The sequence below is a fragment of the Cheilinus undulatus genome, linkage group 23 (genome assembly GCF_018320785.1).
Source record: "Cheilinus undulatus linkage group 23, ASM1832078v1, whole genome shotgun sequence".
NCBI classification, from domain to species: domain Eukaryota; kingdom Metazoa; phylum Chordata; class Actinopteri; order Labriformes; family Labridae; genus Cheilinus; species Cheilinus undulatus.
The window spans coordinates 7680315-7707640 of record NC_054887.1 but is presented as its reverse complement, the minus strand read 5'-3'; the positions used below and the strand labels follow the sequence as shown (position 1 = coordinate 7707640).

Genomic DNA, 27326 nt, shown 5'->3' with positions numbered 1-27326 from the left:
ATATTAGAGATGTTCGGCAAGGTTTTGCTCCTGAAGTTTCCAGGGATGTAACTGGCAAAGGAGAAAAAAGCAAGAAAAATCAAACTTGATAGGTTCTCACCAAAACCTATGTATAACCTCTCTATTATTACCATGGCGCAGTAGAATCACTGTTAAAACAATTACAAGAGGTTTCTGTTCATTTTTAAAGGAAAATGTAACACTGTGAAGTTTAAAAAGGCTTGAACTTGTGGAAAAAAAAAACTTAAAATGTTTTACTTTGCAATTTGAGTTTCTCTCAAATTTTTGAATTTTTCTAAAAAAATTACATATACTTTTTATTTTTCCATCTTTAATCGTGGTTTAAAGAAAAATATATGCAGATCTAATTTTGACACAGTCAGATCTGACAGAGATCCTTGGTGCCACAGCTCTAGGTTAAAGCCAAGATGCAAAATTTTAACTCCATGATATTTAATGATGTGTGGCCTGTTGCATCAGCTATAAGTGAGTTGTATCTGAAGTTACGCTGTAAAGTCCAAACTTAACTCTACGTCAAAACTGATTAAGCTGTGGCTCAAGTTGCTTCATAGTTTTGGCTACAACACAGAGATTTAACTAGTAAAACGTAGCTTCCAAACTACAACATTGTCACAGATATGGAGTTTTCATTTTATTTGATAACCAATGAAAATAATTTCTCACTGCAGTGCTCGTTACCACCATGCCAGATTGTCCCAAAACAGAGTAATGGCTGAAAATAACCTTTAAGTGATACTAAAATGTTAAAATAAGCCGTAGTATTGCGAATCAGATCCAGCTAAAGCCTATACCCTCAACCCAGTCAGTAGGTTTAGTTAACAGTAAAACATGACGTGAAATCAATACTATAACAGTACTTTATTGTTGTAATGCTGAAATCATCTCCACTCACAAAAAATAAAAACAATCATGATACATCTCTGAGGGATGTAATCTATCACTGCTGACACCTAACAGTCACTAAAATTCTCATCCTGTCGCCGGCCTCCAAGTCACCCCTCCCTTCAAAACCATCACCAAGATAACAATACTCTACTTACAACTTCACACCAGGAGGTATTAAGAGGTAAAACTAAGCTGTGACTTTTGTCCATGCTGAAAATATATTGGCTGGTGCAACATCTTAAATGTCAGTAGAGCGTAAACTCTGTTCACTCAACACTGGCTGTGTTAAAACGTACACAGAGCTGGTTGGCAGAACCTTTGTGTCACAAAAGAAATCCTCCTACTAAATTTATTAATTATTCCGTATTTCTGTTTTAAATTCTATGGATGAAAATAACTTTTTTCACTTTCTATAGGTTTGAAATTGATTTTTAATGCGATTCTAATTTATTCTGTTCCCTGTCCTTTCTTCCTCCTAAAGTCCAGAAGGAGATGTCGTGCCTTCCTGCTCTCCTGCTGCTGACATTTCCTGACATGACAAAGGTACAAGGACACGTGTGAGGAATAGAGATCAGCTAATTGTCACCCAAGTCAAGGCTTGTTCTCGTAGCTCAAAGTACAGACCTATGTTGTCGTGTCCACTCTGCTGAGGAAAGAGCGCCCCCCAGAGGTGCTCCGGAACTCCTGCGTGACCATCTGGACCATCCACACCTGAAAGGCAGCCAGTTATTATCAGTCAGGGACAAAGATGAGGAAAATTATATCTCTGAAGTTTCATCTTTGGGGTATGGAACTATATTCCCATGTTATCTGTGCTGATGACAGGGAAAGGGAATCTAAAATCTACATACTCTTGCCTTGCTGTGAGGGAAACGGCAGGCCCTTGGCTCTGTCAGGTGAGTAGCCTCTACTGCTGACGCTGGAGCCGGAGCGACTGTGAGGAGAGCGGGCCACCTCGCGGCGTACAGGGGATCGTTCTCTGAGAGGAGGGAAGGGGGCTGCTTTCCTCCTGAAGAGGTCTCTCTCCTCACTGGGGAAACAGAGGAAGTATGGGCGGTTATAACCCGAATATTCAACAAAGAAGCTGTTTTTGACAAATCCAAAGAGAGACACTTGTGCCTCTCTTAAGGGGCCAACATAGAACAACACTGCCATCTAGCATCATGAGGGTTCATGTGCAAAAGTAAAGACGTGCAGCTGCCACACAGGGAGGATTTAAAAGGTGGTTAAAAGCTTTTTCCAATATTGCATTAACACCTTTAAAACCAGATTCACAGCCCCTCCTTAGTATGACTACCTATTGAATTCTAATGATTCTGTTTTATCCCGTAGATAACCTGTTGATTACATTTTGACCCATGAACATTTTTCTACACACGTTTACTCCTGAGGATTTCAACTATTATGGCTGCAAAGAAAACTTGAAGGCCCATGAATGTCTCAGGGATTCAGTGATTTAGCATGCATTTGCACGTACCCTCTGTCCAGGTTTAGGATGGCTTGCACCAGCGTGTCTTCTCCACTCTCAGGTAGCGATCTGGCTGCAGGGAAAAGGCCCTGGCTCCGTACGCTATGTGGAGCTGGACCTCGACCACTGAAGGAACAAAAACATGGAAAGTTGCTGTCAGTTGTAAACACGTTTAGTGTACAAACAAACTCCATAAAACTGAATAAGGACCATTTGAGTAAATTAGTTCTCTGTTTGATGAAGCTGTAGTCCTAACCACATTGCACTCCTTGATCTTTTTATTAGGTACACCTCTTCAACTGACATTAATGCAAATATCTAATCAGCCAATAACATAGCAGCAAACAGTGCATTTAGCCACATATGTAGGCATGATCAAGAGGATCTGCCCAAGCTTAAACAATGCATCACAATGGGGAAGAATCACCATTAAAGTGACTCGATCGTGCCTTGGCTATTGGAAGGCTGTCCATAAGGGAGACAAAGTGGAAAACTATCTGGTATATTCTGAATATCAGATCCAGGGTTCCATACGTGTTTAAAAATCAAAATAAAGACTATTTTATACATGAACTGAGAAGAATTAATACTAATTTTTAAAGGATAAATTGTCGAAAATGAGAGGCATGAGATTTCTCTGTACACCAGACCAGGACTGAATTTCTGATTTAACTAAATGTCAAATAATACAAGGCAAAAGACATTTTTTGGGTAATAAACATGCAAATTGGATGATTTCTGGCACATTTAATGCCTTTAGTCTATCAATATTCAGTACTGATTTTCATCATAACACTCTTATGGTGCTGAGCTGATTATAAACAGTTAAAACTATTAAATGACACTCTTTGTCAGGGAAGACCTGTTAAAATAAGGGTGGGCTGCAAGAAATTTTAAGTGAGCAACCTGGTAGCCCAGATGTTAGAGTACTGAACTAGTTTTTCACAACAATACCAAGTTAATTAAATCACAGTGAGTCAGACAGAATCAGAACTACTCTGGAGTCCTCCTCCAGGAAATTTAAAACATCAAACACTTATTCTCTACATTATGTAGAACATTTATGCAACAACTTATGGAGGAAGATGACCAAAATCATACACAGTTGGCTGGAAAATAAAAATTGTATAAGGACATGTCTTACTCAAAGTGCCTGCCAAAATTTAGGACCTCTCAGTCTTTTTATGGCCTTGAATTGCAAAAGTGCAATTTAAGACTTTTCAAGACTTTTTTTTTTTTTTTTTTAGATAAAGACTCAGCCAAAACTTGTGCACTGGTGCTGCAAAGACAACTCATTACTCTGTAGCAGCCAAATAAATAAAAAGCTGTCAATCTCTGCTGAAATAAACCAAGTGTAGGCCGGCATAAATTATGTTAATTCCATGAAGTATCTTGTGCCTTTCATTTGGAGTAGCAGGGGCTTTGCTTTGGAGCAATAAGGTACCAAGAAGAAGCACCAAAATCTGTGTTTTGATTTGGCTTAGTGGCTATTGGACATGTTGGCACCAGTGCCAGATTGATATCCGATTTCAGTAGTTATCCCCATCCGTAAATGCCAAAACCTAAACAGAGATTGGTTAAAAAAAAAAAAAAAGGGCAAATTTTAGTCAAAAGACTACCACCAACACAGCTAATCAGATCTATTTGCATTGATATTAATTCACATCTTGCCAAGAAGCTTCACTGGGCCTCCTGGGGCATTGCCATGGCTTTAGTCAACCCTGGTTGTTGGTGGCAGACAGGTTTCTCTGAGTGTTTCTCAAACTGCTGATCTACTCAGAATTTTAGATACAACCATCTCTGTAGAACAGGTAATGGTGACAAAAGAGAAAACATCCAATAAGGCTATAGGTGTATAAAATTAATCACCTAGCCATGCAGTCTCCATTTGCAAACATCTCTGACACAAAAAGGGTCGTTCTGAAAAGCTTGGTGATTTTAAGCATGGTGTGATGGATGCCACCTTCACAATAAGATAGTTTGCCAAATTTCACCCCTGCTGGATATACAAAAGTCAACTTAAGTGATATTATTAGAAAATGGAAGCATTTAGGAACAACAGCAACTCATCCAAAAAGTGGAAGACCGCATAAATTCACAGAGTGGGGTTCAAGGCGCATGGTATGTAATCGCTCTGCTGATTCCATAGCTGAAGAGTTCTGAACTGCCACTGGAATTAATGTAAGCACAAAAACTGCGGCAGAAGCTTCATGAATGTGCTTCCATAGCCGAGCAGCTGCATACAAGCCTCACATCACCAAGTCCAATGTCAAGCATCAGATGAAGCGGTGCAAATCACACTGACACTGGACTGTGAAGCAGTGGAAACGTGTTCTGTGCAGTAATGAATCATGCTTCTCTGCCAGGCAGATGGGTGAGTCTGGGTTTGGCAGATGCTTCAGCTAACCAAGATACTTTGGACAATGCTATGCTTCCAACTTTGTAGCTACAGTTTAAGGAAGACCCTTTTCTATTTCCACATGACTGTACCCCAAAGCACAAAGTAAGGGCTATAAAGACATGGTTTGATGAGATCAGTGTGAAAGAACTCGACTAACCCGCAGAGCCCTGACCTCAACCCCATGCAGCACCTTTGGGATGAATTGGAACCAGGCCGTCTCACCAAACATCAGCGCCTGACTTCATAGATGCTCTATAGAATGAATGGGCTCAAATTCCCACAGAAACACTACAAAATCTTTTGTAACGCCTCCCTAAGAGTGGAGGCTTTAATAAGTGCAAAACTTCACATTAAAGTACACATATCTGAATATAATGTCAATACAGTCCTTGTTGGTGCAATGGTCATCAACAAGGACAACAGATAAATGTAAAAACATAACCTGTTCTGATGACTCTTACATTCTGCAACATTTAAATAGTTAAGTCAGACCACTACTAACAATGGCGGCAGAGCCTCTCAAAACCACCTTTCTTTCCCATTCTGATGCTCAGCTTGAACTTCAGCGGATCGTCTTAACTGTGTCTGCATGCCTCAGTTGCTATTTTGTGATTGGCTGATAAAATATTTGCATTAATGAGTGGTTGGGGAGGTGTACCTAGCAAGTGTGAATGCATAAAAGTTTTTAAAAGCTGTCTGCTGACATAATCTATAGCTACCACCTGTAGTTTAGCCCATTTACAAACATAAAAACACGTGTCTACTGAGGCTGCTGAGTGGGACCAGAGTGCTGGCTGTAAAACTGTCAAAGTAAATGCGCAGCTTTGAATTTGCAACCTAATACGTTTCCCAAATATAGATGGTGTTCAGCTGGAAGTGCATCTAAACTGAGGAGCCTTTAAAAGTCAGAGGGAGGCGAGCACTGAGACTTCAAGAAATGTGTATAAGCCCAGGCAGGCCAAAGAGGTCAGAGCGGACTATGATTTATGATTTCTGCTATGTAAACAAACACAAACTGAAAGGCCCACTCCGGTTAAATTTGCTCCACCTGGGCTGTAGCAGAGAAATCAAACACACAGTTTTTGTTCTCACCAAGCATGTGAATTAAAATGCTGTCCACCGTTTTTTTATAATAACATCACCTTTCAAAGAGCAATACTAGAAACATGGGAGATTTTTTGAATAATTATTTATCTTTGTCATTTACCCAAACTCCAAAGGCCTTCCTGTGTGGGGATCTTCTCTTGGAGCCCTGTAAGGATAGTCCTCCTATATCATGAAGAAAAAACAAGAAAGGAAGAGCCTAGTCATGCAACTTTCTCTGTTACAAAGCACAGATGTTAGACCTCAGCCACCAAAATCCATGACCATACCATGATCATCAAAACAATTATAACTGTGAAAAAGGATTTTTATAGAGTCATGACTTGCTTGCCAGAGCTGAGGAATTTGTCTCAATTAGATTGTTGCCAAATAAAGTCAACTTCAAGATAAAACATGCACACAAAAGACTTCAAATACTGTAGAAAATGAAGAGCTTGACACATAAAATGCCAACATCCAAGAGGTGACTGATATGCATTCTTTAGTTAAATGTTTACTTATAGCCTGGAAATATCTCAAATTAAACATTTTACTAGAGCACCCTCTGCTGGCTAATTAGGGAAGCTCAGACAAAACCAAACATCATGGCATGAGAATTTGTTTGCAGCAAATTATCATGGTGTGATCATTTGTTTACAGCAATGGAAAATACATGTGCATGTGGCTTCTTACAAACTTTTAAAGGTCTATTACTTCATAAAATGTTCACGACTGTAGGTGTGAATTTGAAACACAATCACAAAATAGTGCATTTGGAAGCACAAGAAGTTAAAGATGTACCGTTTAATCGTGGTATCACATACACAAAACTCATGAAAATGTCCTGAGAATTTCATAGTGAGCTGCATTTCTTACTGCAAAAAAAGTTATTTTATTAGAAGTTTTTCCTGCCTGTCCCCAAGTACATTTTTTGTCAAGAAGTTTGAGTGACCTGATGTGTCAACAAGAAAAACATCCAGCACAGGGGATCAGAAAAAGGACCCACTTCACTTTTTATCAATGTTGTTATGTTGCAGCCCGATACTAGAAGGCCTCACAGCTGACAATGCATATCAGAGCAAAAAAACAAGCCATGAGGTCAAAGAAGCTGCCTGCAGAGCTCAGAGACAAGATTGTTGCAGGGCACAGATCTGGGAAAGGCTACAACAAAATTCTGCTGCACTGATGGTTCCCAAGAGCACATTGGCCTCCGTGATTTTCAAATAAAAAGTTTGGCACAACCAGGACTCTTCCAAGAGCTGGTCACCCAGCCAGGCTGAGCAATCAGGGGAGAAGGGCCTTGGTAAGAGAGAGGGCCAAGAACCTGATGGTCACTCTCACTGAGCTCCAGAGATCCTGTGTGGAGATGGGACAAAGTTCCAGAATAGCAGCTATTGCTGCAGCCCTCCACCGATCTGGGCTTTATGGCAGAGTGGCTAGATGGAAGCCTCTCCTCAGTGCAAAACTCCTAAGAGCTCATTTGGAGTTTGCAAAAATGCACTTGTGAGAAACAAGATTCTCTAATCTGATGAAACCAAGATTGAAATATTTGGCCTCAGTTCCTAATGTTTTGTCCAGAGGAAACCAGGCACCGCTCATCACCTGCCCAATACCATCCCAACAGTGAAGCATGGTGGTGGAAGCATCATGCTGTGGGGGTGTTTTTCAGCAGCAGGGACTGGGAGATATCCTCAATAAAAAACCTGCTCCATAGCACTCAGGACCTCAGACTGGGCCAAAGGTTCACCTTCCAACATGACAAAGATCCTGTGACTGACTTTGGGACAACTCTGTGAATAAGTGGCCCAGGCAGAGTCCTGACTTAAACTAAGGATGTTCCTAAGCGTCTATTTCCCTATTCGGCTAAACGCTCATTTACATTTTGTTTAACCGACTAGTCTAAAGAGGAGAAAACCCCTAGAAAACAGTCAAATTCCTCACAGGGTCATTGTGTCAGAAGGTGTGATGTTAGCCTGATACACTCTCTACAGCGTGGCTAACATTAAAAGCTAGAGGCGCCCACCTTCATTCCTTTTTGCAGATTAATATCGTGCTTTGATACTTTGATAGTTATATGCAAGTTCAACCTTCAACAGCCTGCATACCACTTTATTACCATTTACAGCTTTAGAAAACTGTCGTCTTTCAACTACACGCCAACAGCTTAGCCACTGCTGAGCTTCTCATGTTTACATCCGGTGAAGTGCCAGAGAGGAAGGCAGCGGCCACTGAATGAAGCTACTACGGCCTCTAGTGGTGGGAGGTTCATTACAGTTTAAAAGAGCATTAAAGACCGGGATTTCAAGCCCGTATTCATAAAAAATGATTGGTGATTAGTTTAACCAACTAGTAAATCCCACGCCAGCTAACTGATAAATGATTTGAACCATTTTACCAATTAACCGAGCGCATCCCTAACTGAAACCCTATTCAACATCTCTGGAGAGACCTGAAATGGCTGTCCACCAAGAGTCCCCATCCAACCTGACTGAGCTTGAGAGGTTTTACAAAGAAGGGCAGAAAATTCCACAGCTCGGGTGTGCAAAGCTTGTTGCTTTATATTAAAAAAGACTTGAGGCTGTAATTGCTGATAAAGGTGCTTCAACTAAGTACTGAGTAAAGGGTGTGAATACTTTCAATGTGATATTTCAGTATTTTATTTTAATAAATTTGCAAAAAAATATTATAAACTCTGCTTTCACTTTGTCATTATGGGGTACTGAGTGTAGATTGATGTGAGAAAAAATGAGAACTGTAAAATCAGGCTGCAACCATACCAAATTAAAAAAGTGAAGGGGTCTAAATACTTTCTGAATGCACTGTAAAAGCAAAATTTAACAATAACCCGTCTTGGACATCTTGTAAGCATACCCCTGCAGTTCTGTGACAGGAAAAATTTCACACTATGAATGACGTGGCTCACATCCATTTGATTTCTTCTCTGAAAATTCTGCCAATCTAAGTTTTACGTATGTGATCCATTCTCTCACCCTTCTTGAAGGTGGACCAGCTCTACGATCAGCTGAGAAATGTAGGCTGTCCCCATGGTAGCCCCGTTCTTCGTGGTAACCTCTTTGGCCTCCACCATTCGGATAAAAGCGTGGACCTCCTTCATATTCATATACAACCCGACCGTAGTCTTCCTCTGGCCGGCCAAAAGGGGCTCTCCTCTCTCCAGCTCGTGGGTATGGACCCTAAACAGACAGGAAACATTTTAAAATTTACATTTTTATTTCAACCTGTGCTTTAGACTGACTTTTTGTTGAGTTTTAACTTTGCTTCCTACACCTACATAGCTGACTGTGATTATGACAGATATGAATAGAATCTTTCTTGTACTGCAGCAGGGCATCAAAATTTGTTTAAAAATCATAAAATCTCAGTTATTTCATTTTCCACAGTATCAAAAGATGACAAAAACTCAAATATTACTAAGAAAGAGGAAAACAGCAGTTTTTAAATGAAAATACACTGGCACAATTTTGGTACCAAAACACTGCCAGTGTATTTGTGCAAGTTAGGAAGTGAGAAGAAGTCTGCCTGCAAATTTTACTGATTAAAAACAACAAGGTAGCAAGTATAGGTTGCCTTAGACTGAGACAGTTGCCACTTGGATATCAAATATGTCTAGATGTCATCTGATTTTAAGAGTTTGATACTAACTCTTACAGGAACTACTTGTCATTGGGTAAAGGAGACCTAACTTGCAGCCAAAGTGAATACAAAGATAGAAAACCATGACGCTGCACTCACCGGTCTTTCTGTTAGAAACCGTTCATCATAGACCTCTCGTAGTGTCCTGTCTCTTCTGTATGTCACTGCAAGAGGCAAAGATTCAGAGATTCTTAAGGTACTACAGGTGCATCTCATAAAGTTAGAATATCATTAAAAAGAACATTTTTTGCACTATTTACTTCAGAAAATAACATTTCTGTAGATTCTAGATTCATCTCATACAAAGTGAAACATTTAAAGATGTTGATTACAGATTGCAGCTCACCAAAATCAAAAATCCACTACCTCAAAATATATGTTAAAGAACAGAATAGAATATTGTAGAAAAGTCCAATTTAAAAGGTTTCCTAAGCAGTCCTTCTCTCACTCTGGTTAGGTACACACATCTGCAGTCATGGGGAAGACTGCTGACTTGACTCCTGTCCAGAGGACAATTATTGACACCCTTCATAAGGAGGGTAAGCCACAGAGGGTGACTGCTGAAAGGGCAGGCTGCTCTCAGAGGCTGTATTAAAGCAGATTCATGTAAAGTTAACAGAAAGTTAAAAGTGTGGTAAGAAAAGGTGCGCAGACAACAGGAATGAACTCAGCCTTCAGAGGACTGTCAAACAAAGCACGTTCAAGAACTTAGAGAAGCTTCACAAGAAGTGAAATTCATCTGATGTGTCCAGGAAATGGGCTACAAGTGTTGTGTTCGAAGTGTGGAGCCACTCCTGAACCACATATCATCAGCTTCTCACCTGAGCTCAGGAGAAAAAGAACTGGACCATGCTCAGGGGTCCAAAGTCCTGTTTTCAGATGAAAGTAAATTTTGAATTGCGCTTGGACATCAAGGTCTTAGAGTCTGGAGGACGATCAGCAGGCACATAATTCAAGGTGCTTGAAGTCCGTTGTGAAGTTTTCAGTCAGCGATGGTCTGGGGTGCTGCTGCTGCTGTTGATCCACTGTGCTTTCTCAAGTCCAGAGTCAACACTGTCAGCCGCCTACCAGGAGATTTTAGAGCCATTCATGCTTCCATCTGCTGAGAAGCTTTATTGAGATACATTTTCCTTTTCCAGCAAGACTTTGCACCTGCCCACAGTGAAGCCAAAACTACCAGAAACTGGACTGATGACCATGATATTACTGATCAAATGGCCATCCAACTGGTTGGACCTGAAGCCCATAGTGAATATCTAAAAAAAGGATGCTTCCAGCACCCTAGGACTGATAGGCTCCATGCAACATTGTATACATGCAATCATTCATACAAAAGGAGCCAGACCAGATATTGAGAGGTGGAGATAGTGGATTTTGGATTTTCATGAGCTGTAAACTGCAATCATTTAGATTGAAACAAAAAAAGTTTTGAAATATTTAAACTTTAATAAGATAATAAATATGATGTTATTTATCCCTTTGTTGTTATTTTGTATTGAATTATATCTTCAGTTGATATTAACCTACAGGTCTGAAATGAAGCATAAAGTAAGTGTACTTACTTTTTGACTCAAGACTTCAATTACTTTCATCCAAAATCTGCAAGAGAAACACAAAAGTTGAGACTAAAGACTCTTAGAATAAGCTTTCATGTAACTTGTTTCAAAAGAGAGAAAAATACAGCACTTGTTCACAAATGAATGATTAGCAAAATCATTTCCAATCTGCCATAAGTCCAACAAACAGGACTGAGCACAGTTTGAACATCCCATGTGATCACTATACATAAGCCGGCTGCGGTCTCTCCCTGCAGATATGAGCTGCAGGTCCTCTAAACCAACACGCTGGTAGATTTACGTGGTACCTACGCAACACTGCCCACCGATAAAACGAACATTTGATGTAATTCTGATTTTACTACGAGCCATGTACGTGCAAAGCACACAGCTAGCACTGCTAATCAGCTAGCGTCAATATATGATGCAAACATAGGCACGTTTCATTACATCTAAGAGGGGCTAACGAATACATACTCACTCATAAAAATCATACATAAATATTTAGTGTGAAATAAAACATTGTACTAGAGGGGCGTGGAAAATAAGCAGCACTAAATGCAAATTATCCGACTCAAACTAGCAAAACAATCTCACCTTCCTCTACCGTTTAGTTAGCATAGCCGTTTAACTGCTACAAAGAATGCCGCTTTCTTATTGGGCAAGGAATGCTCCACGTCATCAACTGGCGACATGTAACGAGCTGCTCAAAATACACGAAACTGCTTTTTCAAGCAGCAGATAAGGATTTCGCTTAACACTGGAAGCTGTGTTTGTAAGTCTTCTTCAAAATTTTATCCCGAAGCAGCATCTGTATGATGATATATAAACGTGATTTTATGAACTATGCCGCTTGTTGTACTTTCCAAGCTTGCAGTGTCGATGTAAAGGTGTTTTAAATATAGTTTACTTTCATTGTACGGGTTTTTAATCTTGGATTACAGAGTCAAAAGAGTCCAGAATGAGTGGAGGTTTGGCACCAAGTAAAAGCACAGTGTATGTGTCCAACCTGCCGTTCTCCCTCACAAACAATGACCTGCACAAGGTAAGACAGGCCTTATAGTTATGGATAAAATACAATGAGGAGGCATTTGTTGCAGTCTTATACCACTGTAGTAAACAAGCCAAGCTCAGGTCCTCTGGGAAACTTGCCCTTTTTTTGGGGAGGCACAATATTATCAGTCAGATTTTAGTGTTGGTAGATATTAACTCAAAAAGTATTCAGTGTGGGCTGATGTGCCAATTTCAGCTGTGTGATATTTCCAGCTCAACCATCAGTCCCAAATTCTGGCCGCAAACAACAAACATTGCACCTGCCGGACACAGGACCTCAAGACTACAATCCATAAGTTTGACACAGAATGGCAAAATCTAGACTGTAATTGCACTCTGCAGAGTATAAGTTAGTACAGTGCCTTTAAAAGTATCCACCCCCTCTTGGCCCCATGATCAATATGGTATGGCTTCCCTGAAAAACCCTGTTAATATTTTGCAGATGTGAAGCACTTCACTTCATCACAAACACACCATTCCCACTGTGAAGCACAGTGATGGCAACATCATGGTGTGGGGATGCTTTTCAGCAGTCATCACTGGAAGGCTTGTATAGACAGAGCTCAATCCAGTAGAGAATGTGTTGTCTGGACTTGAAAGGGCTGTCCACCGGTCAGTGTGCAACCTGACAGAGTGTGAGCAGCTTTGCAAAGAAGAGTGGAATAAAATCGCAACGTCCAGATGTGTAAGCCTGATTGAGACCTATACACACAGACTCAGTGCTGGGATTGCAGCCAGAAGTGCATCTACTAAATACTGACTTGAAGGAGTAGGGAGGGTATTTATGCAGTCACTTATTTTACATTACATATTTTTATCTAACTGGCACTACTTCATAGAAATCTGTTTTCACTCTGCCATTCAAGAGGTTTTTATGTGATATTTTTTTGTCACAAAAAGCCAAATTATATTGACCATGATTAATAAAGGGTAACACATTCAAGGGGGTGAATACTTTTTATAGGTGCTGTACATGTAGTATGGTTAGACGGTCACAATTTCTGTTCATGCAACCAAAACAAAAGGGTTGACCCTGTTTACATTGTTGTTTCCATTACTGAAAGAGTCCTCTCCACATCTACACCTCCCCCTAAATACCCTTGGAGCTAAACAAATCACATGAGTGGCTGGTAGATTTTGCACTTGGGACTTCCATGAAAATGTTCAGGGCTAACTGAGGGCCTCCTTGAGTGTAAGCTGCCTATGAAAGAACCTGTACCTGATAGTACAGTTATACATGTTGCAGATCTTTTTTAAGACTGTTTTATTAGCAAGTGCAAAATACACAAATATGATCCACTGCTGGCATATACAGTTTTTTACGTTTCCAACACAACACAAAACAAGATAGGTAAACAGATAAGAAGTTAAAGGGAATGGACAATAATAATGATTTTAAGAATTAAATAAGTTAAATCAAATGACAAAAAAAAGAAAACAAATAAAATAAATACATAAATAAATCAATTAAAAAAGAACTAAAGTACATTCAACATACATAGTCATGACAATACATAAAAAAGTAATAGTAATTTATACGATTAACTAATTATAAAAGTGCACTTATAGAAAGTAAACCAATTTAATAGTAAAATATAATAATTAAAGATGACAAATATTGAACAAAATTTAGAATCATATATAAAAAATATTAAATACACACATGCATACAAGACCAACATGCGTCATCCAAAGTGATGTCTTTTGTGTTAAAGTTGCAGAAAAATAAAATAAAAGCAAACAAAGAGAATGACTAAACAGAACACATCCCACCCACCTTACTTCCCAGTATAGCTCTGTGTTTCCTGTCATTCATTTATATGTGATTGCTTCTTTATACATTACATGTTGCAGATTTTTAAGGTTGATAATACTGGCAAAAATGCGCATGCCTTCTGATACCAATACTTTGATTTTTTTAAGCTAACATCTGCCAATACTGTAATCATTTGATAATATTCTGCATGCCTAATTATAGTTATTAAAATTAGTTGTTCATGTCAATTGTTTCATAGTGATATTGCTTTAACAGATATTTCTTGTCTGATATTCAATGGCCTGGTTTTTATTTTGTGTTTTATATTGTAAGTTTTCAGCTTTTTAAAAAACTTTTTAATACCTGTTTCTGCTTTTCATAAAGAACTCTACACTAAAACTGCCTTTAAAGGACTTAATAAATAAAGTCTGATTTTTATTTCAGCTGTTCACCAAATATGGGAAAGTTGTAAAGTAAGTCACAGCTACATCTTTTTTCTCCATGTATTCTTCAATTTGTTAACCAGACACAGTAGTTAAAACAGGGGAAGGAATCAGTTAAATGATTTTTACACTTGCTGCAGTCATTCAACATTGTCATAAAGGTTTTAACAGCTCTTTTGTGTATTTTAGGGTTACAATCATGAAGGATAAATTCACTCGCCAAAGCAAAGGAGTGGCATTTGTTCTCTTCCTGGACAGAGAATCAGCTCATAATTGTGCAAGAGCAATAAACAACAAACAGGTTGGTCTACTTCACATTATTGATGAAAAACGCATTATCCTAAATCCATGCACACTCAGAGTTACGCGTGTTTATCTTCCAGTTGTTTGGCAGAACAGTAAAAGCGAGCATCGCGATAGACAACGGCCGAGCCACTGAGTTTATAAGGAGAAGAAACTACACAGACAAATCTAAATGCTACGAATGTGGGGTCAGTGCATGAGTGAGTGCAGACATAATGAAAATAAAAGTATTAAGTCTTGTGAATTGAAATATGCATGTTTTTAAATTAAAAATCATAGGATACAGGTCATTTGAGCTATGCATGCCCCAAAAACATGCTGGGAGAGAGGGAACCCCCGAAGAAGAAAGAAAAGAAAAAGAAGAAAAAAGCTGATCAAACTGAGCATGTGTGAGTGTTCTAAAGCTGAATCTAAGAGATAATATTCTGCAGGCTTTGGCTGTATCTGTTTTGTAAGTGCTTCATGATTTACCTTACAGTGAAGAAGAAGAGGAAGAAAGTGAAGAAGAGGGAGAGGATCCAAAATTAGACAGTCTGAGCCAAGCCATAGCTTTTCAGGTAGGTGTGCAGACACATTGGCACTCTCTGCTTTCATTGCGTTATCTTTGATAGTTATAAATGTCTCTTTTTGTGTCTCTATAGCAAGCCCGAATCGAGGAGGAGGAAGAGGAGACAAAGAGGAAACAGGCACGATTATCTGAAGATGATGGTGATCTTGCTTCAACATCGGCAGACTCGAAGAAGCCGAGGATCAAAAAGAGCGCCTACTTCAGTGATGAGGAGGAGCTCAGTGATTGATATTAATAATATAAGTTTGGACATGACTTAAAGGTTATTTGTCCTGAATTGCATTATTTTTGTACAATTTCTTTGTCAAAAGGTAAGGCAAGGAAAATGGCTCTGTTGCTCTTGTAAAGTCTGATAGATTATTCTTATCTGTCTGTTTTATATCTTTTCTTATTTAATGTGTGTTTGGTTGTCATTGTTGGGCAATAAATCCATCTCTTTGTATAACAAAAATCCAGCTGTACTGGTAGTGTTTTTGGCCAATTTACAAAACAAGATGAAGACTGAAGAAACAAAGAGGGAAAGTGACATTAGAAAAATGCAATTTGCTTACCATTTGAACAAATTTAGTTCTAAAATTTCAAAGCTGTTTTTGTTTTCATATGTTTACATTATTTGCCTGACAAGCAGTCAAAAATATGTTAAAACGTGATTTAATTTCCCACTCAAATTTCTAAGTAGCTAAATTAATCTCCTCGCTGCATTTGAAGAGACTAACATGAATGAAAATCCTAAATAAAAGTCTGCAGTGTGTGGTTTTCCTGCAGTAAAATCCCTTCATCATGAGATAATGGAGAATCCGCCTGGGTATCCTTGATATGAAAACAGAATAAACGGGAACCTCTGGCTGCTTGAGTCTGGCGCTTTGAGCTCGTGAAATGAAAGGCAGGGTGTAATGGTTGGTTTAGAAGTGTGCTGATTGATGCACGCCTGCGTCAGCGCGCAAATAAAGCGAGGGATTCCCCGATGCTCTTTTGCGCTTGTGGTGTTAACTGCTGCGGCATTTTGTCTGTCTGTGAATCTAAAGAAGTGCGGAAATGAGAGGACTCCCCTCACAATGAGAAGGTATGAACGACATCCGTGTTAAAACATTGCTGTAGACGCATTACTAGCTTCAATGGCTTTTGCTGCATTCACGTACACACGGACATTTTGGATGATAAAGGTTTTTAAAAGGATAGCTTTAAAAAGCAGCTAATCTGAGGCGACAGTTCTCTAAACTGAAACAGTTGACTTTGTTAGCCAAATAACAGGCTAATTTTACACTTTATTAACTGTTCTTTAAACTTATTTAGATTACTATTATTCTCAGAATTTGTCAACATTTCAAATTGCAGAAGTAAAACATCATTTCCTAGTCCATAGCCTCCCACCAACTCCCTGTAACACAGTGGAACAAGTACTATTTTTTCTTAGCCAATCAGTGGAGATCAAAATGTCACAGAAAGTGTCATGACATCATCTGACCCATCAGCAGTGGCCCAGAGCATCTCAAACTTCCTGTTTCCCCCAGAACTCGCGAAATGCAGTTTTACATCTGTTTTGGTCTCACACAAATGGCCCTAACATCATAACTGACCATGATAAGCTAATAAAACTCACACATTTTAAAGGTGAATGGTAGTGCTAAATGTAAAGACAGGTTTAGTTTTCATAGCATTCCTATCAATTACTTCAATTTTGGCGTGAAAAATAGGGGGAAAATAACTGATCAAATGCCTGTTAAGGGGTGTACGGCAGTCTCATCTAGTAAGCCATACAAAGTGTATTTTCTTCACAAATAACCTAAAATGCAGAACTAGAATGGCCGTCTGAGGCGGCAGACCCACGCCGAAGCAGAGCCACCATGGAACTCACACTCCCATTGATTACTATGGTGTTCAAAATTTCGAAGTCCGAGAAAAACCGAACGGGTGCGCGGGTCATCACCAAAATCTAATCGATTCTTCCCTGTCACTATCCCAATATTCCCTGAAAGTTTGGTGAAGATCCGACTCTCCGTTCTCAAGTTATCTTGTACACATACAAACAAACAAACAAAGATACAGAACCCTTTACATAACCCCCTGCCAAATTCATAGGCGTGGGTAATAATAATGGTGCATTATAGTGTAGTAAGATTTTGTCTCAGATTTGTAAAGCATTAAAAGTGATAAAGAGTTAAATTTCCCTAATTTATAGAACATTTTGAGGTATAAATATTAAAATAGTTGTGATTTTTGGTCAGTTTTATAACCTTATAGCAGTTTGATTAAACTTGTGTTGTTTATGACTGCTTTTAATTTTAATATGAGCCTCATTTCTGTTTAAATTAATTTAGACATTCAATATATATAATTTTTGCATTTTCTGATGGGATTATAAGGAAAAATAAATAGTTTAATAGTCAGTTTTACAGTAGTATAACAATTTTATTTTACTTAAATGGCACAAATCATATGTTTATTTTTAATGAGACTCATCCCTGCTAAAATTCACTTAGATATTCAATATTTGTGACTTTTTTAGGTTTCCTGTTGGAATTATAAGATAAAACTGATTGTACCACCATTATTTACACAGTATTCTGAAGCCAGTCATGGATTTCTCCAAAGGAGGTCAGAATCTAAAGACAGCCTCACCAACTCTGATGTCTCTGAGCCTGTCAGGAGTCACTACAGTCATCTCAGATGATTCTGATAACAGGTGACAGGTTTGACCTGTCTCTGCTCCATGCCCTATGTCCTTAATTTTATCAAGAAGCAGCGTGGTCATTCCTCTTTAAAGTTTTATTATGTGCCTCAAAAGCAGAGGTGGAAAAAGTGTATCAATTCTAAAACACTTGCAGAGTTACCATCATGCCCTTGGGCAGAGTGTTTGGATGTGTTTTATAGGTGTTTAGTTGTGTTTGTATGTTGTATGTTATACAGTGATCCCTCCTTGGGCTCTTTTGCTCATGTTGCTAAAGGATTGTTGTTGTTTTGTTTATGTTAGATGCATTTGCACCATGTGTGAAGTCACTGACTGAGTTAGGGCTCTCACCTGTGACTCACCTTGAGTAGAATAGTTGTGCACTTTTTCCACCTCTGATTATAAGATACAGCTCAACCTAAAGTGAAATACGTCAGCTGTTATGGGATAAAATGTGGATTAACTCTCTCTCAAAATGCTACTGACTGTCATGTGTTGTCAAAGCCAAACAACCGGCCAGTTTCACATTGTTGGCAGAAAGCTTTGACCTCTTTGTTTTGGTTTGAAGTGCTTAAATTCTGACTCAGTACTTAATACTTTTTAAGTAATAGTAATGGAGTACAACACCTCTCCCAAAATAAATGTGAGTAAAAGTAATATTATTGATTTCAAAATGTACTCAAATAAAGTAAAAGTACATAAAAAGCTACTAAAACACAATAATTTGAATTAACGTATTTAGTTACTTTCCTCAACTTCTCAAAAGTAATTATGTGTATTTTTAATCAGTAATATTTTGTATTTCAATGAATCTTTAATGTTTAAGAAAATACACTTTAGTCTGATTATATTGCCATATTTACATTTTAATATGCATACACTTTATTTATTTATATTACCATAAACAAGCAAGGAACCATACATTATGGCCTTGATTTTCATTGTTAAAGTGAATAAAATACATAAGTGTCAACATTAAAAAAAAAATCTTGGCACGTAAATATTCTATGGTTAGATTTTGAATTTCAAAGTAGCGCTGTTCATGTCAGCTAAGAAACATCAAATTTATTGTTCAAACATTCATAGTAAGTTAATAATGTGAGATTCATTACATCTTTAGTACACAAGTATCCGAGCTTATTTGGGGTACCTGAAGGCGGCATAGATTCATCAAGAGGAATGTCAGCCTCGGGATGTAACCCGGGCTGTGATTGGCCTAGCCGAGTCACGTGACCATTTCCCAAGCGGAGTTTCCACGACAGCTGGAAGCCGAGCGGCACAGGCGCATCGCTTCTTTGCTAAAATTATTGTGAATAACGCGACTTCTGCTCGTCTCAGCGACTCCAGATAAACCCTGGTCTGGCATGGGCGACAAGAGGAGTCCCACAAGGTGAGGAGCGAGTCCTCGTGTCCGAGATATTTCAAGCTAGGAGAGGGGGAGAGCGGACATCGGAAGAAAATGGGTTTTTCTCCACGGGCTCTCTCTCTCTCCCTCTCTCTCTCTCTCTCTCTCTTACTGCATGTGTGTGCGCGTGTTGGTGTGCGCGCGCGGGTGTTAAAACCTCATCGCCAATTACAGTGTCGGATCACAGCGCGCTTGCAGATGATTTCCTAAATCCTATAGGCTTACCCAGATGTTTGCTATCGATAGCCTTCGTGGATGCAAGCTGAACTCACTCTTGTCTCTTTCTCACCCCTTTTTTGTCTCCCCTCCCTCTGTCTCCTTTTTTAATTCTCTTTTCCCCTCTCTCTTTTTTTACATTTATTGTTTTAAAGGCCGAAGCGTCAACCGAAGCCCTCCTCCGACGAGGGGTTTTGGGACTGCAGCGTGTGCACGTACAAGAACACGGCAGAAGCTTTTAAGTGCATGATGTGTGATGTCAGGAAAGGGACATCAACAAGGTAAGGCGATTCATATACATTACCTCTGGTTTCCTTACATTAGCGGGTCTCGATGGGGGGTCCTCCGGGACTGCCCCCCTCCCTGCATGAGGAGGAACTGTTTAATCCTACTGCACCCTCTGCTTTTAAGCTGTTTATGTTTATTGCCGTGAGAAAATAGATTAATAATTGCGTATTTTGTTGGCTTCTTCAGCTCATAGAGTAAACATAAACAAACACGGCACTGACAAGTTCGTTTCCGGTAGTTTTTGGTCAAAATAGTGTTTACTTTGGGGTGGGGTAGGGGGGTGAGTGACATTATGTGTAGTAACCCTCATCAAACCCTTCTTACTTTATCAGAGCTGCTGTGATTAACTGGTTATTTGATTACTCATTTGAAGGAACTGGGAGCTAGAATTATTGTCTAAAGGATCTGGGCTGTTGCTTGGACTAAATAAGCAATTTTGACATCAGTTGCCGCCCTTTTAGACTCTTCCAGGAGAGCTGGAACACCCCTAAATGTCATCTCAGCATCCCTAAAAAAAATAGTAATTCCTGGAACTAGTACCCTGTCATTTTCTTTTCATTTGAGATAAATTTTAGCTCCATTTGTTTTACATTTTTGCAAGCACTAAATTAGAAGTACATGTCTACTGCACGGACACCAGACCAAGTACTAGTAGGAGTACTTACATGTGGGTACTCATTAATACACAGTACAAATATCAGTACTTAGAAATACCATAGAATTTTCTATATCCCTTTAACTTGATGATTTATCAGAGCATAGTTTTCCTTCTACTCTACTTTTGTCACCTTTATTAATGTTAAAATATCACCAAACTGTAGACATGGCTCCAACTTTGACTACATATTCATGAAAAAGAGGCTAACATCATGCTTTACGATGATACAGAGAACAGCATCTGCAACGTTTTTATGAATACGAGTACTTGGGCTTGGTATCAGCGCCGATACCTGATGCTAGTATCGGTATCTGTAGGGATGTAACGGTATTTGTATTCCTAACCTTTCAGGGGTCACACTTCGATGTAGGAGTCTGAATACTTCCTACAGCTTCTGGTCTGAATTTAGAAAAACAGCGATCATAGATGACAGTGTTAGCTGCCTATCCAGTTGGCAGCAATTCTCACAACGGTTTGCTAACTGCTCTTAAACAACCAACGAAGAAGAAGAAGAAGTTGGCATAACAAAACACGAAGAAGAAAAGTTAGCGGCGGGTGCTCTAGCAGAGGTCCGACGAGACCTGTCGGTTTATTTCCCACACCAACTTCTCAGCGCTGTTTATCAAAAACTCGTGGATGTAAAATTAGGGAAGGTCGTGGACATTAGCGACCCTAAGGCTAAACACGTATATGCAGAAGTAGGGGACAGCGGCTACGACATCCTATCCTGGGCTTATATGAGTATTTCTGCAGTCCTTCACTGACAAACAGGAGTCATGATTTTGCATGAATAATACTTAAGCTGTAGCTCTCTACCGTTTCATATCTGCATACAGCCTTTAATATGTAATTTACTAGCAACTATGACAGCATCACAGCACACTACATTAAACATAAATATGATCCCTTAAGGCTCTAAAACACAGATATTTTATTTTTATCATTACTGTGTATTGGTATTTAAAAATCTCAGGAAATAAAAAAATCTGCGTTGCTTTTTAGTTAGCATCTCTGCTAAGCAGATATTCCTCTTTCATGTTTGACACACCACAGGCTGTACCAACCATCACAGGTAGTTCTCACGCTAGAGGGATAAATCTGTAAACTGCACGACTGACTACTGCTGTGACTTCATGTCCCTCTTGTGTTTTTGTTTTTTTTTTTTTACAAATGAACCGAACACACACCAAATGAATATTGATTTTTGATTATCAGGTTGCAACTCTTTAGCAAGCGCTTGCAAGAACAAACCCTGAAGGTCAGATCCTGAAATCGTCCTTAATGAAAGATTTTTTGGAACATTTCAAATAGTTGCAGATGCACTGTGAATATAAGCAGCTTATAAACTGATGATAGAAATCCTGAGGATGCCTGATATTATTGGTAAGATTGTATCAGCAGTAGTAGTATATTTATTGGCAGAAGTCAACATTGCTTTCAGTATTTACAGCTGATATTTTGTCACTAAAAGTCTACCTTTTTTATCTGTACAAACAAATGAGTTAGAGGAGTTTTAGGCTGAACTGAGAGACCCATGTCTGAAGTCTTTTTCTTATTCTCATTCATTATCATTCCTTACACTTGAAAGGGCTTTTAAGGACTAAAATATGTTAAGTTGCTCATCCTCAAACTTTAAATCGTGTGTTTTGAAGACTGAAGTTTAAGGTCTGAACTAAAGACTGATATTATAAAATAATTTAGCGACAGCTCTGTCAACATTAGAAACAGCACAGGGCAACACAGTAACAGCAGGAAACAGGAAGTGATGCTGCATACTCTTGTGTCAGTGCCACCCAGTCCTCAGTTTTGATTGGCTGGTACTTGTTTGTCATCAGGCTAGTCAGATGGTGTTGTAGGCAGGACTGAGGTGAGACTTTGGAGAGTGAAAACAAAACAAGAGAGGAGGAAACACCTTGCAGTGGAGCCAAAAAAAAAAACAATTGAAAATTGATTGATATTGGCTGATCATCTGTTAAAAAAAAATGGCGATACCAATAGGAGGAGCTGAGCACCCCTTAAAGTCTCATCCTAAAATTGTTCCTAAAAAGATTTTTTAACATTTAAAGACTTACAGATTGATTTGGAATATAATTGTCTTTTAGAAAGATGTTAAAAATCCTATTTAGTTGCAGCCCTGTCCTTTAAATTGCATTAGACCCCTTTCTCTTGCCTGGGTCGTGACTCTGACCTCTATAAATTACATATAAAGGAGGTTTTCTCTTCTTTTAAAGCGTTAACATCCATCTTATTGCCTTGTCTTGTACTCTAATGCACTCTTCATGCCCTCTGCTGTGCCTGATCTCCATCCTGACTTTGGTGATTGCAGCAGGAAGTCACTGTTATCCTGAGTGGCAGTCATTATTAGGATGAAAACACAACAAAGGGGAAGGAGAGGAAGTGTGCTATATGAAACCATGTGTGCTGTTTCCCCTCTTCAACGCACCTCCAATTATGCTTTCCTGCATTAGCACAGCTTGATTTCACTTCAGCAGCAACAACACCACATCAGTGCAGTTGTTAGCTTTGATGCCTTGTGTTTTTAAAGAATTGTGGTATTTCTCGTGTCGGTGCATGCACTGTGTGTTTTTTTCTGTGTGTGTGGGAGGGCTTGTTGTGAAGAGGTTGTCAGAGCAGCTGCCAGACAGACAGCCATAGCTCATTACTATGCAACAGCTTAATCAGCCCTGCTGTCATCAGAGACGCACACAACACACATCCACACTGGCGTACAGATGCACTCGACATGCAAATTTTACACATGACTGCGTGCATATTCGTACGCAAACACACGTGCACATCCTTAATATGCACGGCCGTGCATGCACACTCGAGTGCACAAGTGCTGCCTGCACAAACGGAGAGATTGTTGTGTTGTCTCACAATCGGGATTGTTGCAATCGAGCGTTGATTGTTGAGAGGACACTTCAGGGAATCTGCGTTTACTTCTGTAAAAACAAGCATCCTGCAGCTCTGCCAAGAAACTGTCTGCATCATCACATCAACAAAAGCAATGACACCCTTTGTCTTCCCCATCTGGGTATTATTTTGCACAAGTTGGCAAGGACACAACACCCAGAATTCTCTGCTACACCCCCCTGAAAATGAACTCAACCGGAAGGTCTCATTTAATGGTAAAAGCTCGCTGTCCTTCCACTTCCAGTGCTGCAAAAAGTCTGGCCTTGTCTCGTTCTTACAGAAGGCCAAACAAAAACTCACTCACGCTGCCACACGCAGGCGAATGCTGCAGCAAAATGGCCACACAGGTGGTCGCAGCTGTTAACGACCTAACACAACAGACAAGTGGATTTCTCGCCGAGCAAAGCCGAAGGTGCTAAAGGGCAAACGACATGCAGAATATTAATGGAGGACACTGCAAACTCCCTCGCTGGTTACTAAACAAGCATGACTGAGCTATTACTGGGGAGTAATGAATTAATGCTTGACACTGAGCATGAAGGGCTCAGTGGGCAGTCGAAATTTCCCAAAGCCTGAAGGTCACAGGTTTGACAGCGTGCATGGGTGCTGCTGTGGCGTCAATCTGTCACTTGTCTTTTGATGAGAACGAAGAACTAACTGGTTGAAATGTCAGATTTCCTTCGTCTTTTCAGCAGCTGAATGTTTGCAGCAGTCATGTCCAGGGCAATTTTCCCTGCAGGGACAACTGAGTGTGGCTCATTATATTGTATCACATTGAGTCATATATGATGATACCATATCATGTTGGAGTTTGCTTGTTAAAACAACAACAATCGTATGGATTTAAAGCACTTAAGGTGAAGGCCTTTGATAAACCTCTTTGTTTACTTTAATAACTGAACCTGCAGTTTTATTTCCATGCTTTTCGTGACGTGTGCCAAGCTGCTGCTGAAAATCACATATTGCCTGATGTGGGTGTTCACATTAAGATCATGGAATAACAACAGCAGACTTTTATTCTGAAGGATTTGTCAGTGGTATCATTTTTATTATTGATTAGCTTGGCAGCGAGTTAATGCTACTATCGAGTCTACAGCTGCTTCTCTGACCTCCTTAATCACCACAGCCTGCTTCTTTGAATCATCATGGACTTAAAACAAGCAAATCATCAGTTAAAACTAGGGATGCACTGAAAATTCGGCCACCGAAAATTTTCGGCCAAAAATGGCCCAAAAGTGCATTTTCGGTTTTCGGCTGAAAGACTTTTATCACCGAAACAACAAGGCCGAAACACAGCATTGTGATGACGCAAGCAAAAACCGCGGCCAGCATGCGCTTGGATCAGTGGTTCTCAAACAGGGGTACGCGTACATGAAGGCACTCCAGGGGGTACGCGAGATTTTAGAATACATGCCGGCTATTTAAGAAAAATAGTGCCTTTCCTCGCATGTCAGGAGCGACACGATTTTGCGAGTATATTACATTCTAAAATCACATTCGTGTTGTGAACATCTACGGTGTGTTTTCTCTGTCCTCTGACAAACAGTGATATTTATTGAAGCGGAAGATAAAAGGAGCTTTCTCCCTCTCTGTCCTTCACTCCGTGCGTACCGCTGCACTTTTACGCACAGCCAGGAGGTCAGTGCCGCCATGTTTCACTGCTTCATTCACTGTGCCAGCCAAGTTTGTAAGAGGAGGGACTGACTTTTCATTCATTCTATGTCAAATATGATCAAAAAGACTAGGGTGCAGCTGAGGCTTGCGGTGAGAGGAGTTAACTCTCTCCACAGCGCACAGACTGGCTCACCTGTTTGTGTTCCAGACTGGTCAGAGGAGTCATTTAGCTGGTTGATCTGGAGCATTTATAAGTCGTATGTCTGAGGTCAGAGGATACTGTGTTGGTAAATATTTCACTAAAGTCCTGTTAGTTTAGAAACAGCTCCAGCTGTGCGAGTTACGCTCTGACGGATGCACATGGTGGTGGTGGTGCCGATTTTTAAGGCAGACAGAGGAACAAAAACCTCCTCCTCTCCAACACCACCTGATGTTTGATATCTCATTTGATACCTCATATCTGTCTGTATCAGTGCTTGTGTTTTTGCCTCTTTTTAGCCTGGTAGAGAGGGAGACAGGCAGCAGGCAGCCCGACATGTCTATGTGAATGTAAATGCGCTACTTAAATATCTGCAGCAATGTTGCGCTGTGAAATGATGTTGCAAGTGTGGAAGCTTGCATTGACTCACTACAGGTTCTAAATGTAAATATTTTGTGTGAATAATTCGCATGAAAAAATTGCGTATAGAGTGTAAGGACCTTAAGTTCAAAACTGGAGTTAATATTTTGTAGGCTCTTAAATTTAATCACCCTAAAACCCCCTGAGTCTCCCCCATGGCAGAATGGTTTGACCCACACTGGCACATGCCTGTTAATCACTGTATTTACAATCACCCCATTCATAAAAAGGTTTATGATTTATTTTTTGTGAAGAAATGCTGGTCTATAACTAAGTTCATGATTTCAATTTGAGAAGAGATCTTTATTATGATCCCAAAAAGGGGCACTAGGCTGTCTTTTTTACAATTTGTTTATTATTTACAGGTTTTAAGTGCTCTCTAGCTCTGTTTTTATTTCCAAATTGTTCCAGAGAGAGCCGAGCAGAGTTTTGCACACTTCTGGGTCTAAAGCGTTTCCAGTCACTGTTTTTAATACATTAATTTGAATTCCCACATTTAGAGATGAGAAGATGTACCATGACTTTAGTCATGCATTTTTAACATTTAAAATGTCTGAAATAAAAAATCTAATATTTGTAATCTAAAATTTTTTATCAGTTACAAAGTTTGATAAATCAGACGGCTGTCACAGCACTCTTTAATGTCTTTCTTTTTGGCCAAAAAGCTTTGCACTGTTTAGGGGGCACTTGGCTGGAAAAAAATACTTCACAGGGGGTACATGACTGAAAAAAGGTTGAGAACCACTGATTTAATGTATACATGAGTGAGGTCAAGTTAATTTTATTTTGTATTTTATTTTATTTTATGTTGGGTATTGTTGGAATGAAGTGCTTGATAAATATTTACATATTTTGTAGTTGATTTATTCTTTGAAGAATTAATATTAATTTATGCACTTGCAATTGATTTTAGTGAGGTTAGTACACAGTCATATTCATAAATGCAATGGTACTAATAATTGGCGTAATAATTTCTTTCGGTGTTTCGGTTTTCGGTTTTCGGCCCTGGTTTCTTCATTTTCGGTTTCGGCCAAGAATTTTCATTTCAGTGCACCCCTAGTTAAACACACCTTTAAACAATTATTGAAGTTGTTGTAATACGAGTTGCCGCCGTGAGTTCAGCTTGTTTTTAAGTCACAGAATCAGATGCTGTGTAAAGCAAGCACTCGCTTCATGTTGCTGTTATTACAGACAAACTTCAGGAGGAGAGAACAGGCCTGCTACCTCATTAATGCTCTTCACATTAATCACACTGATACACGCAGGTGACGTTTATTGTGTTATCTCGCTGCTCTTTAGTGTCAGAGTGAAACAAGCTTATGACTCATACAGAGCTTCTGTGTAATACATGTCACTTTGTTACGCTAGCGCCTGCATTGTTTATGCCTCCTGTCTGCACCAAACGCAGCACATGCATTTAAACCAGTGTTGAAAAACTCCATACCATGACAGAAATTCTACCAGTAACAGTATAAATAGCAGTTACTGCCCAACACTGGACCACAGTGATAAAAAATAAGTCCTCCACTGCCTCATTTCACAGTTAAAAAAAAAACAAAAATAACAAAAACTCCCTCACAGCTCAGTGGAGAAGTCAAAAGTCTCATCCACCTTGTGATTAAAAAATTACCGTTATACTGTTCTCTTATTTTCTTTTCAATCCATTACAAGCTCCTTTTTCTCTGATCTACCCAAAGCTCCATTTTCTGTCAAAATAAAAGCATGCCTGCATACAGACAGGAAGTCAGTCT

General features: G+C 39.4%; 3 protein-coding genes across 4 annotated transcripts in view; 2 read left to right on the top strand and 1 right to left on the bottom strand.

Moving 5' to 3' along the window:
• pphln1 (periphilin 1) overlaps nt 1-11738 on the bottom strand; it is a 33931-nt gene extending 22193 nt beyond the window's left edge. The window contains exons 1-8 of one of the 2 annotated variants that reach the window (XM_041781119.1): nt 11666-11738; nt 11075-11111; nt 9612-9676; nt 8849-9052; nt 5983-6044; nt 2384-2500; nt 1758-1936; nt 1531-1617 (exon numbers count right to left, since the gene is read on the bottom strand). In XM_041781119.1, coding sequence (XP_041637053.1) covers nt 1531-1617; nt 1758-1936; nt 2384-2500; nt 5983-6044; nt 8849-9052; nt 9612-9676; nt 11075 — 715 coding nt within the window. In that variant the 5' untranslated portion in view covers nt 11076-11111; nt 11666-11738. The remainder of the gene's footprint in view (nt 1-1530; nt 1618-1757; nt 1937-2383; nt 2501-5982; nt 6045-8848; nt 9053-9611; nt 9677-11074; nt 11112-11665) is intronic. The other variant, XM_041781120.1, reaches the window with a different exon arrangement.
• Nucleotides 11739-11760: 22 nt separating this feature from the next.
• zcrb1 (zinc finger CCHC-type and RNA binding motif 1) lies at nt 11761-15615 on the top strand. Its single transcript, XM_041781121.1, has 8 exons — nt 11761-11843; nt 12013-12113; nt 14322-14350; nt 14510-14621; nt 14704-14811; nt 14903-15012; nt 15102-15180; nt 15265-15615. Exons 2-8 carry the CDS (start codon nt 12030-12032, stop codon nt 15418-15420), a joined length of 678 nt encoding a protein of 225 aa, XP_041637055.1. The 5' UTR covers nt 11761-11843; nt 12013-12029; the 3' UTR covers nt 15421-15615.
• A 3497-nt stretch (nt 15616-19112) lies between these two features.
• Nucleotides 19113-27326, top strand: part of yaf2 (YY1 associated factor 2) — a 30739-nt gene continuing 22525 nt past the window's right edge. Inside the window, exons 1-2 of the mRNA XM_041780252.1 lie at nt 19113-19249; nt 19636-19761. Of these exons, the coding sequence (XP_041636186.1) occupies nt 19224-19249; nt 19636-19761 (152 nt within the window). The 5' untranslated portion in view covers nt 19113-19223. The remainder of the gene's footprint in view (nt 19250-19635; nt 19762-27326) is intronic.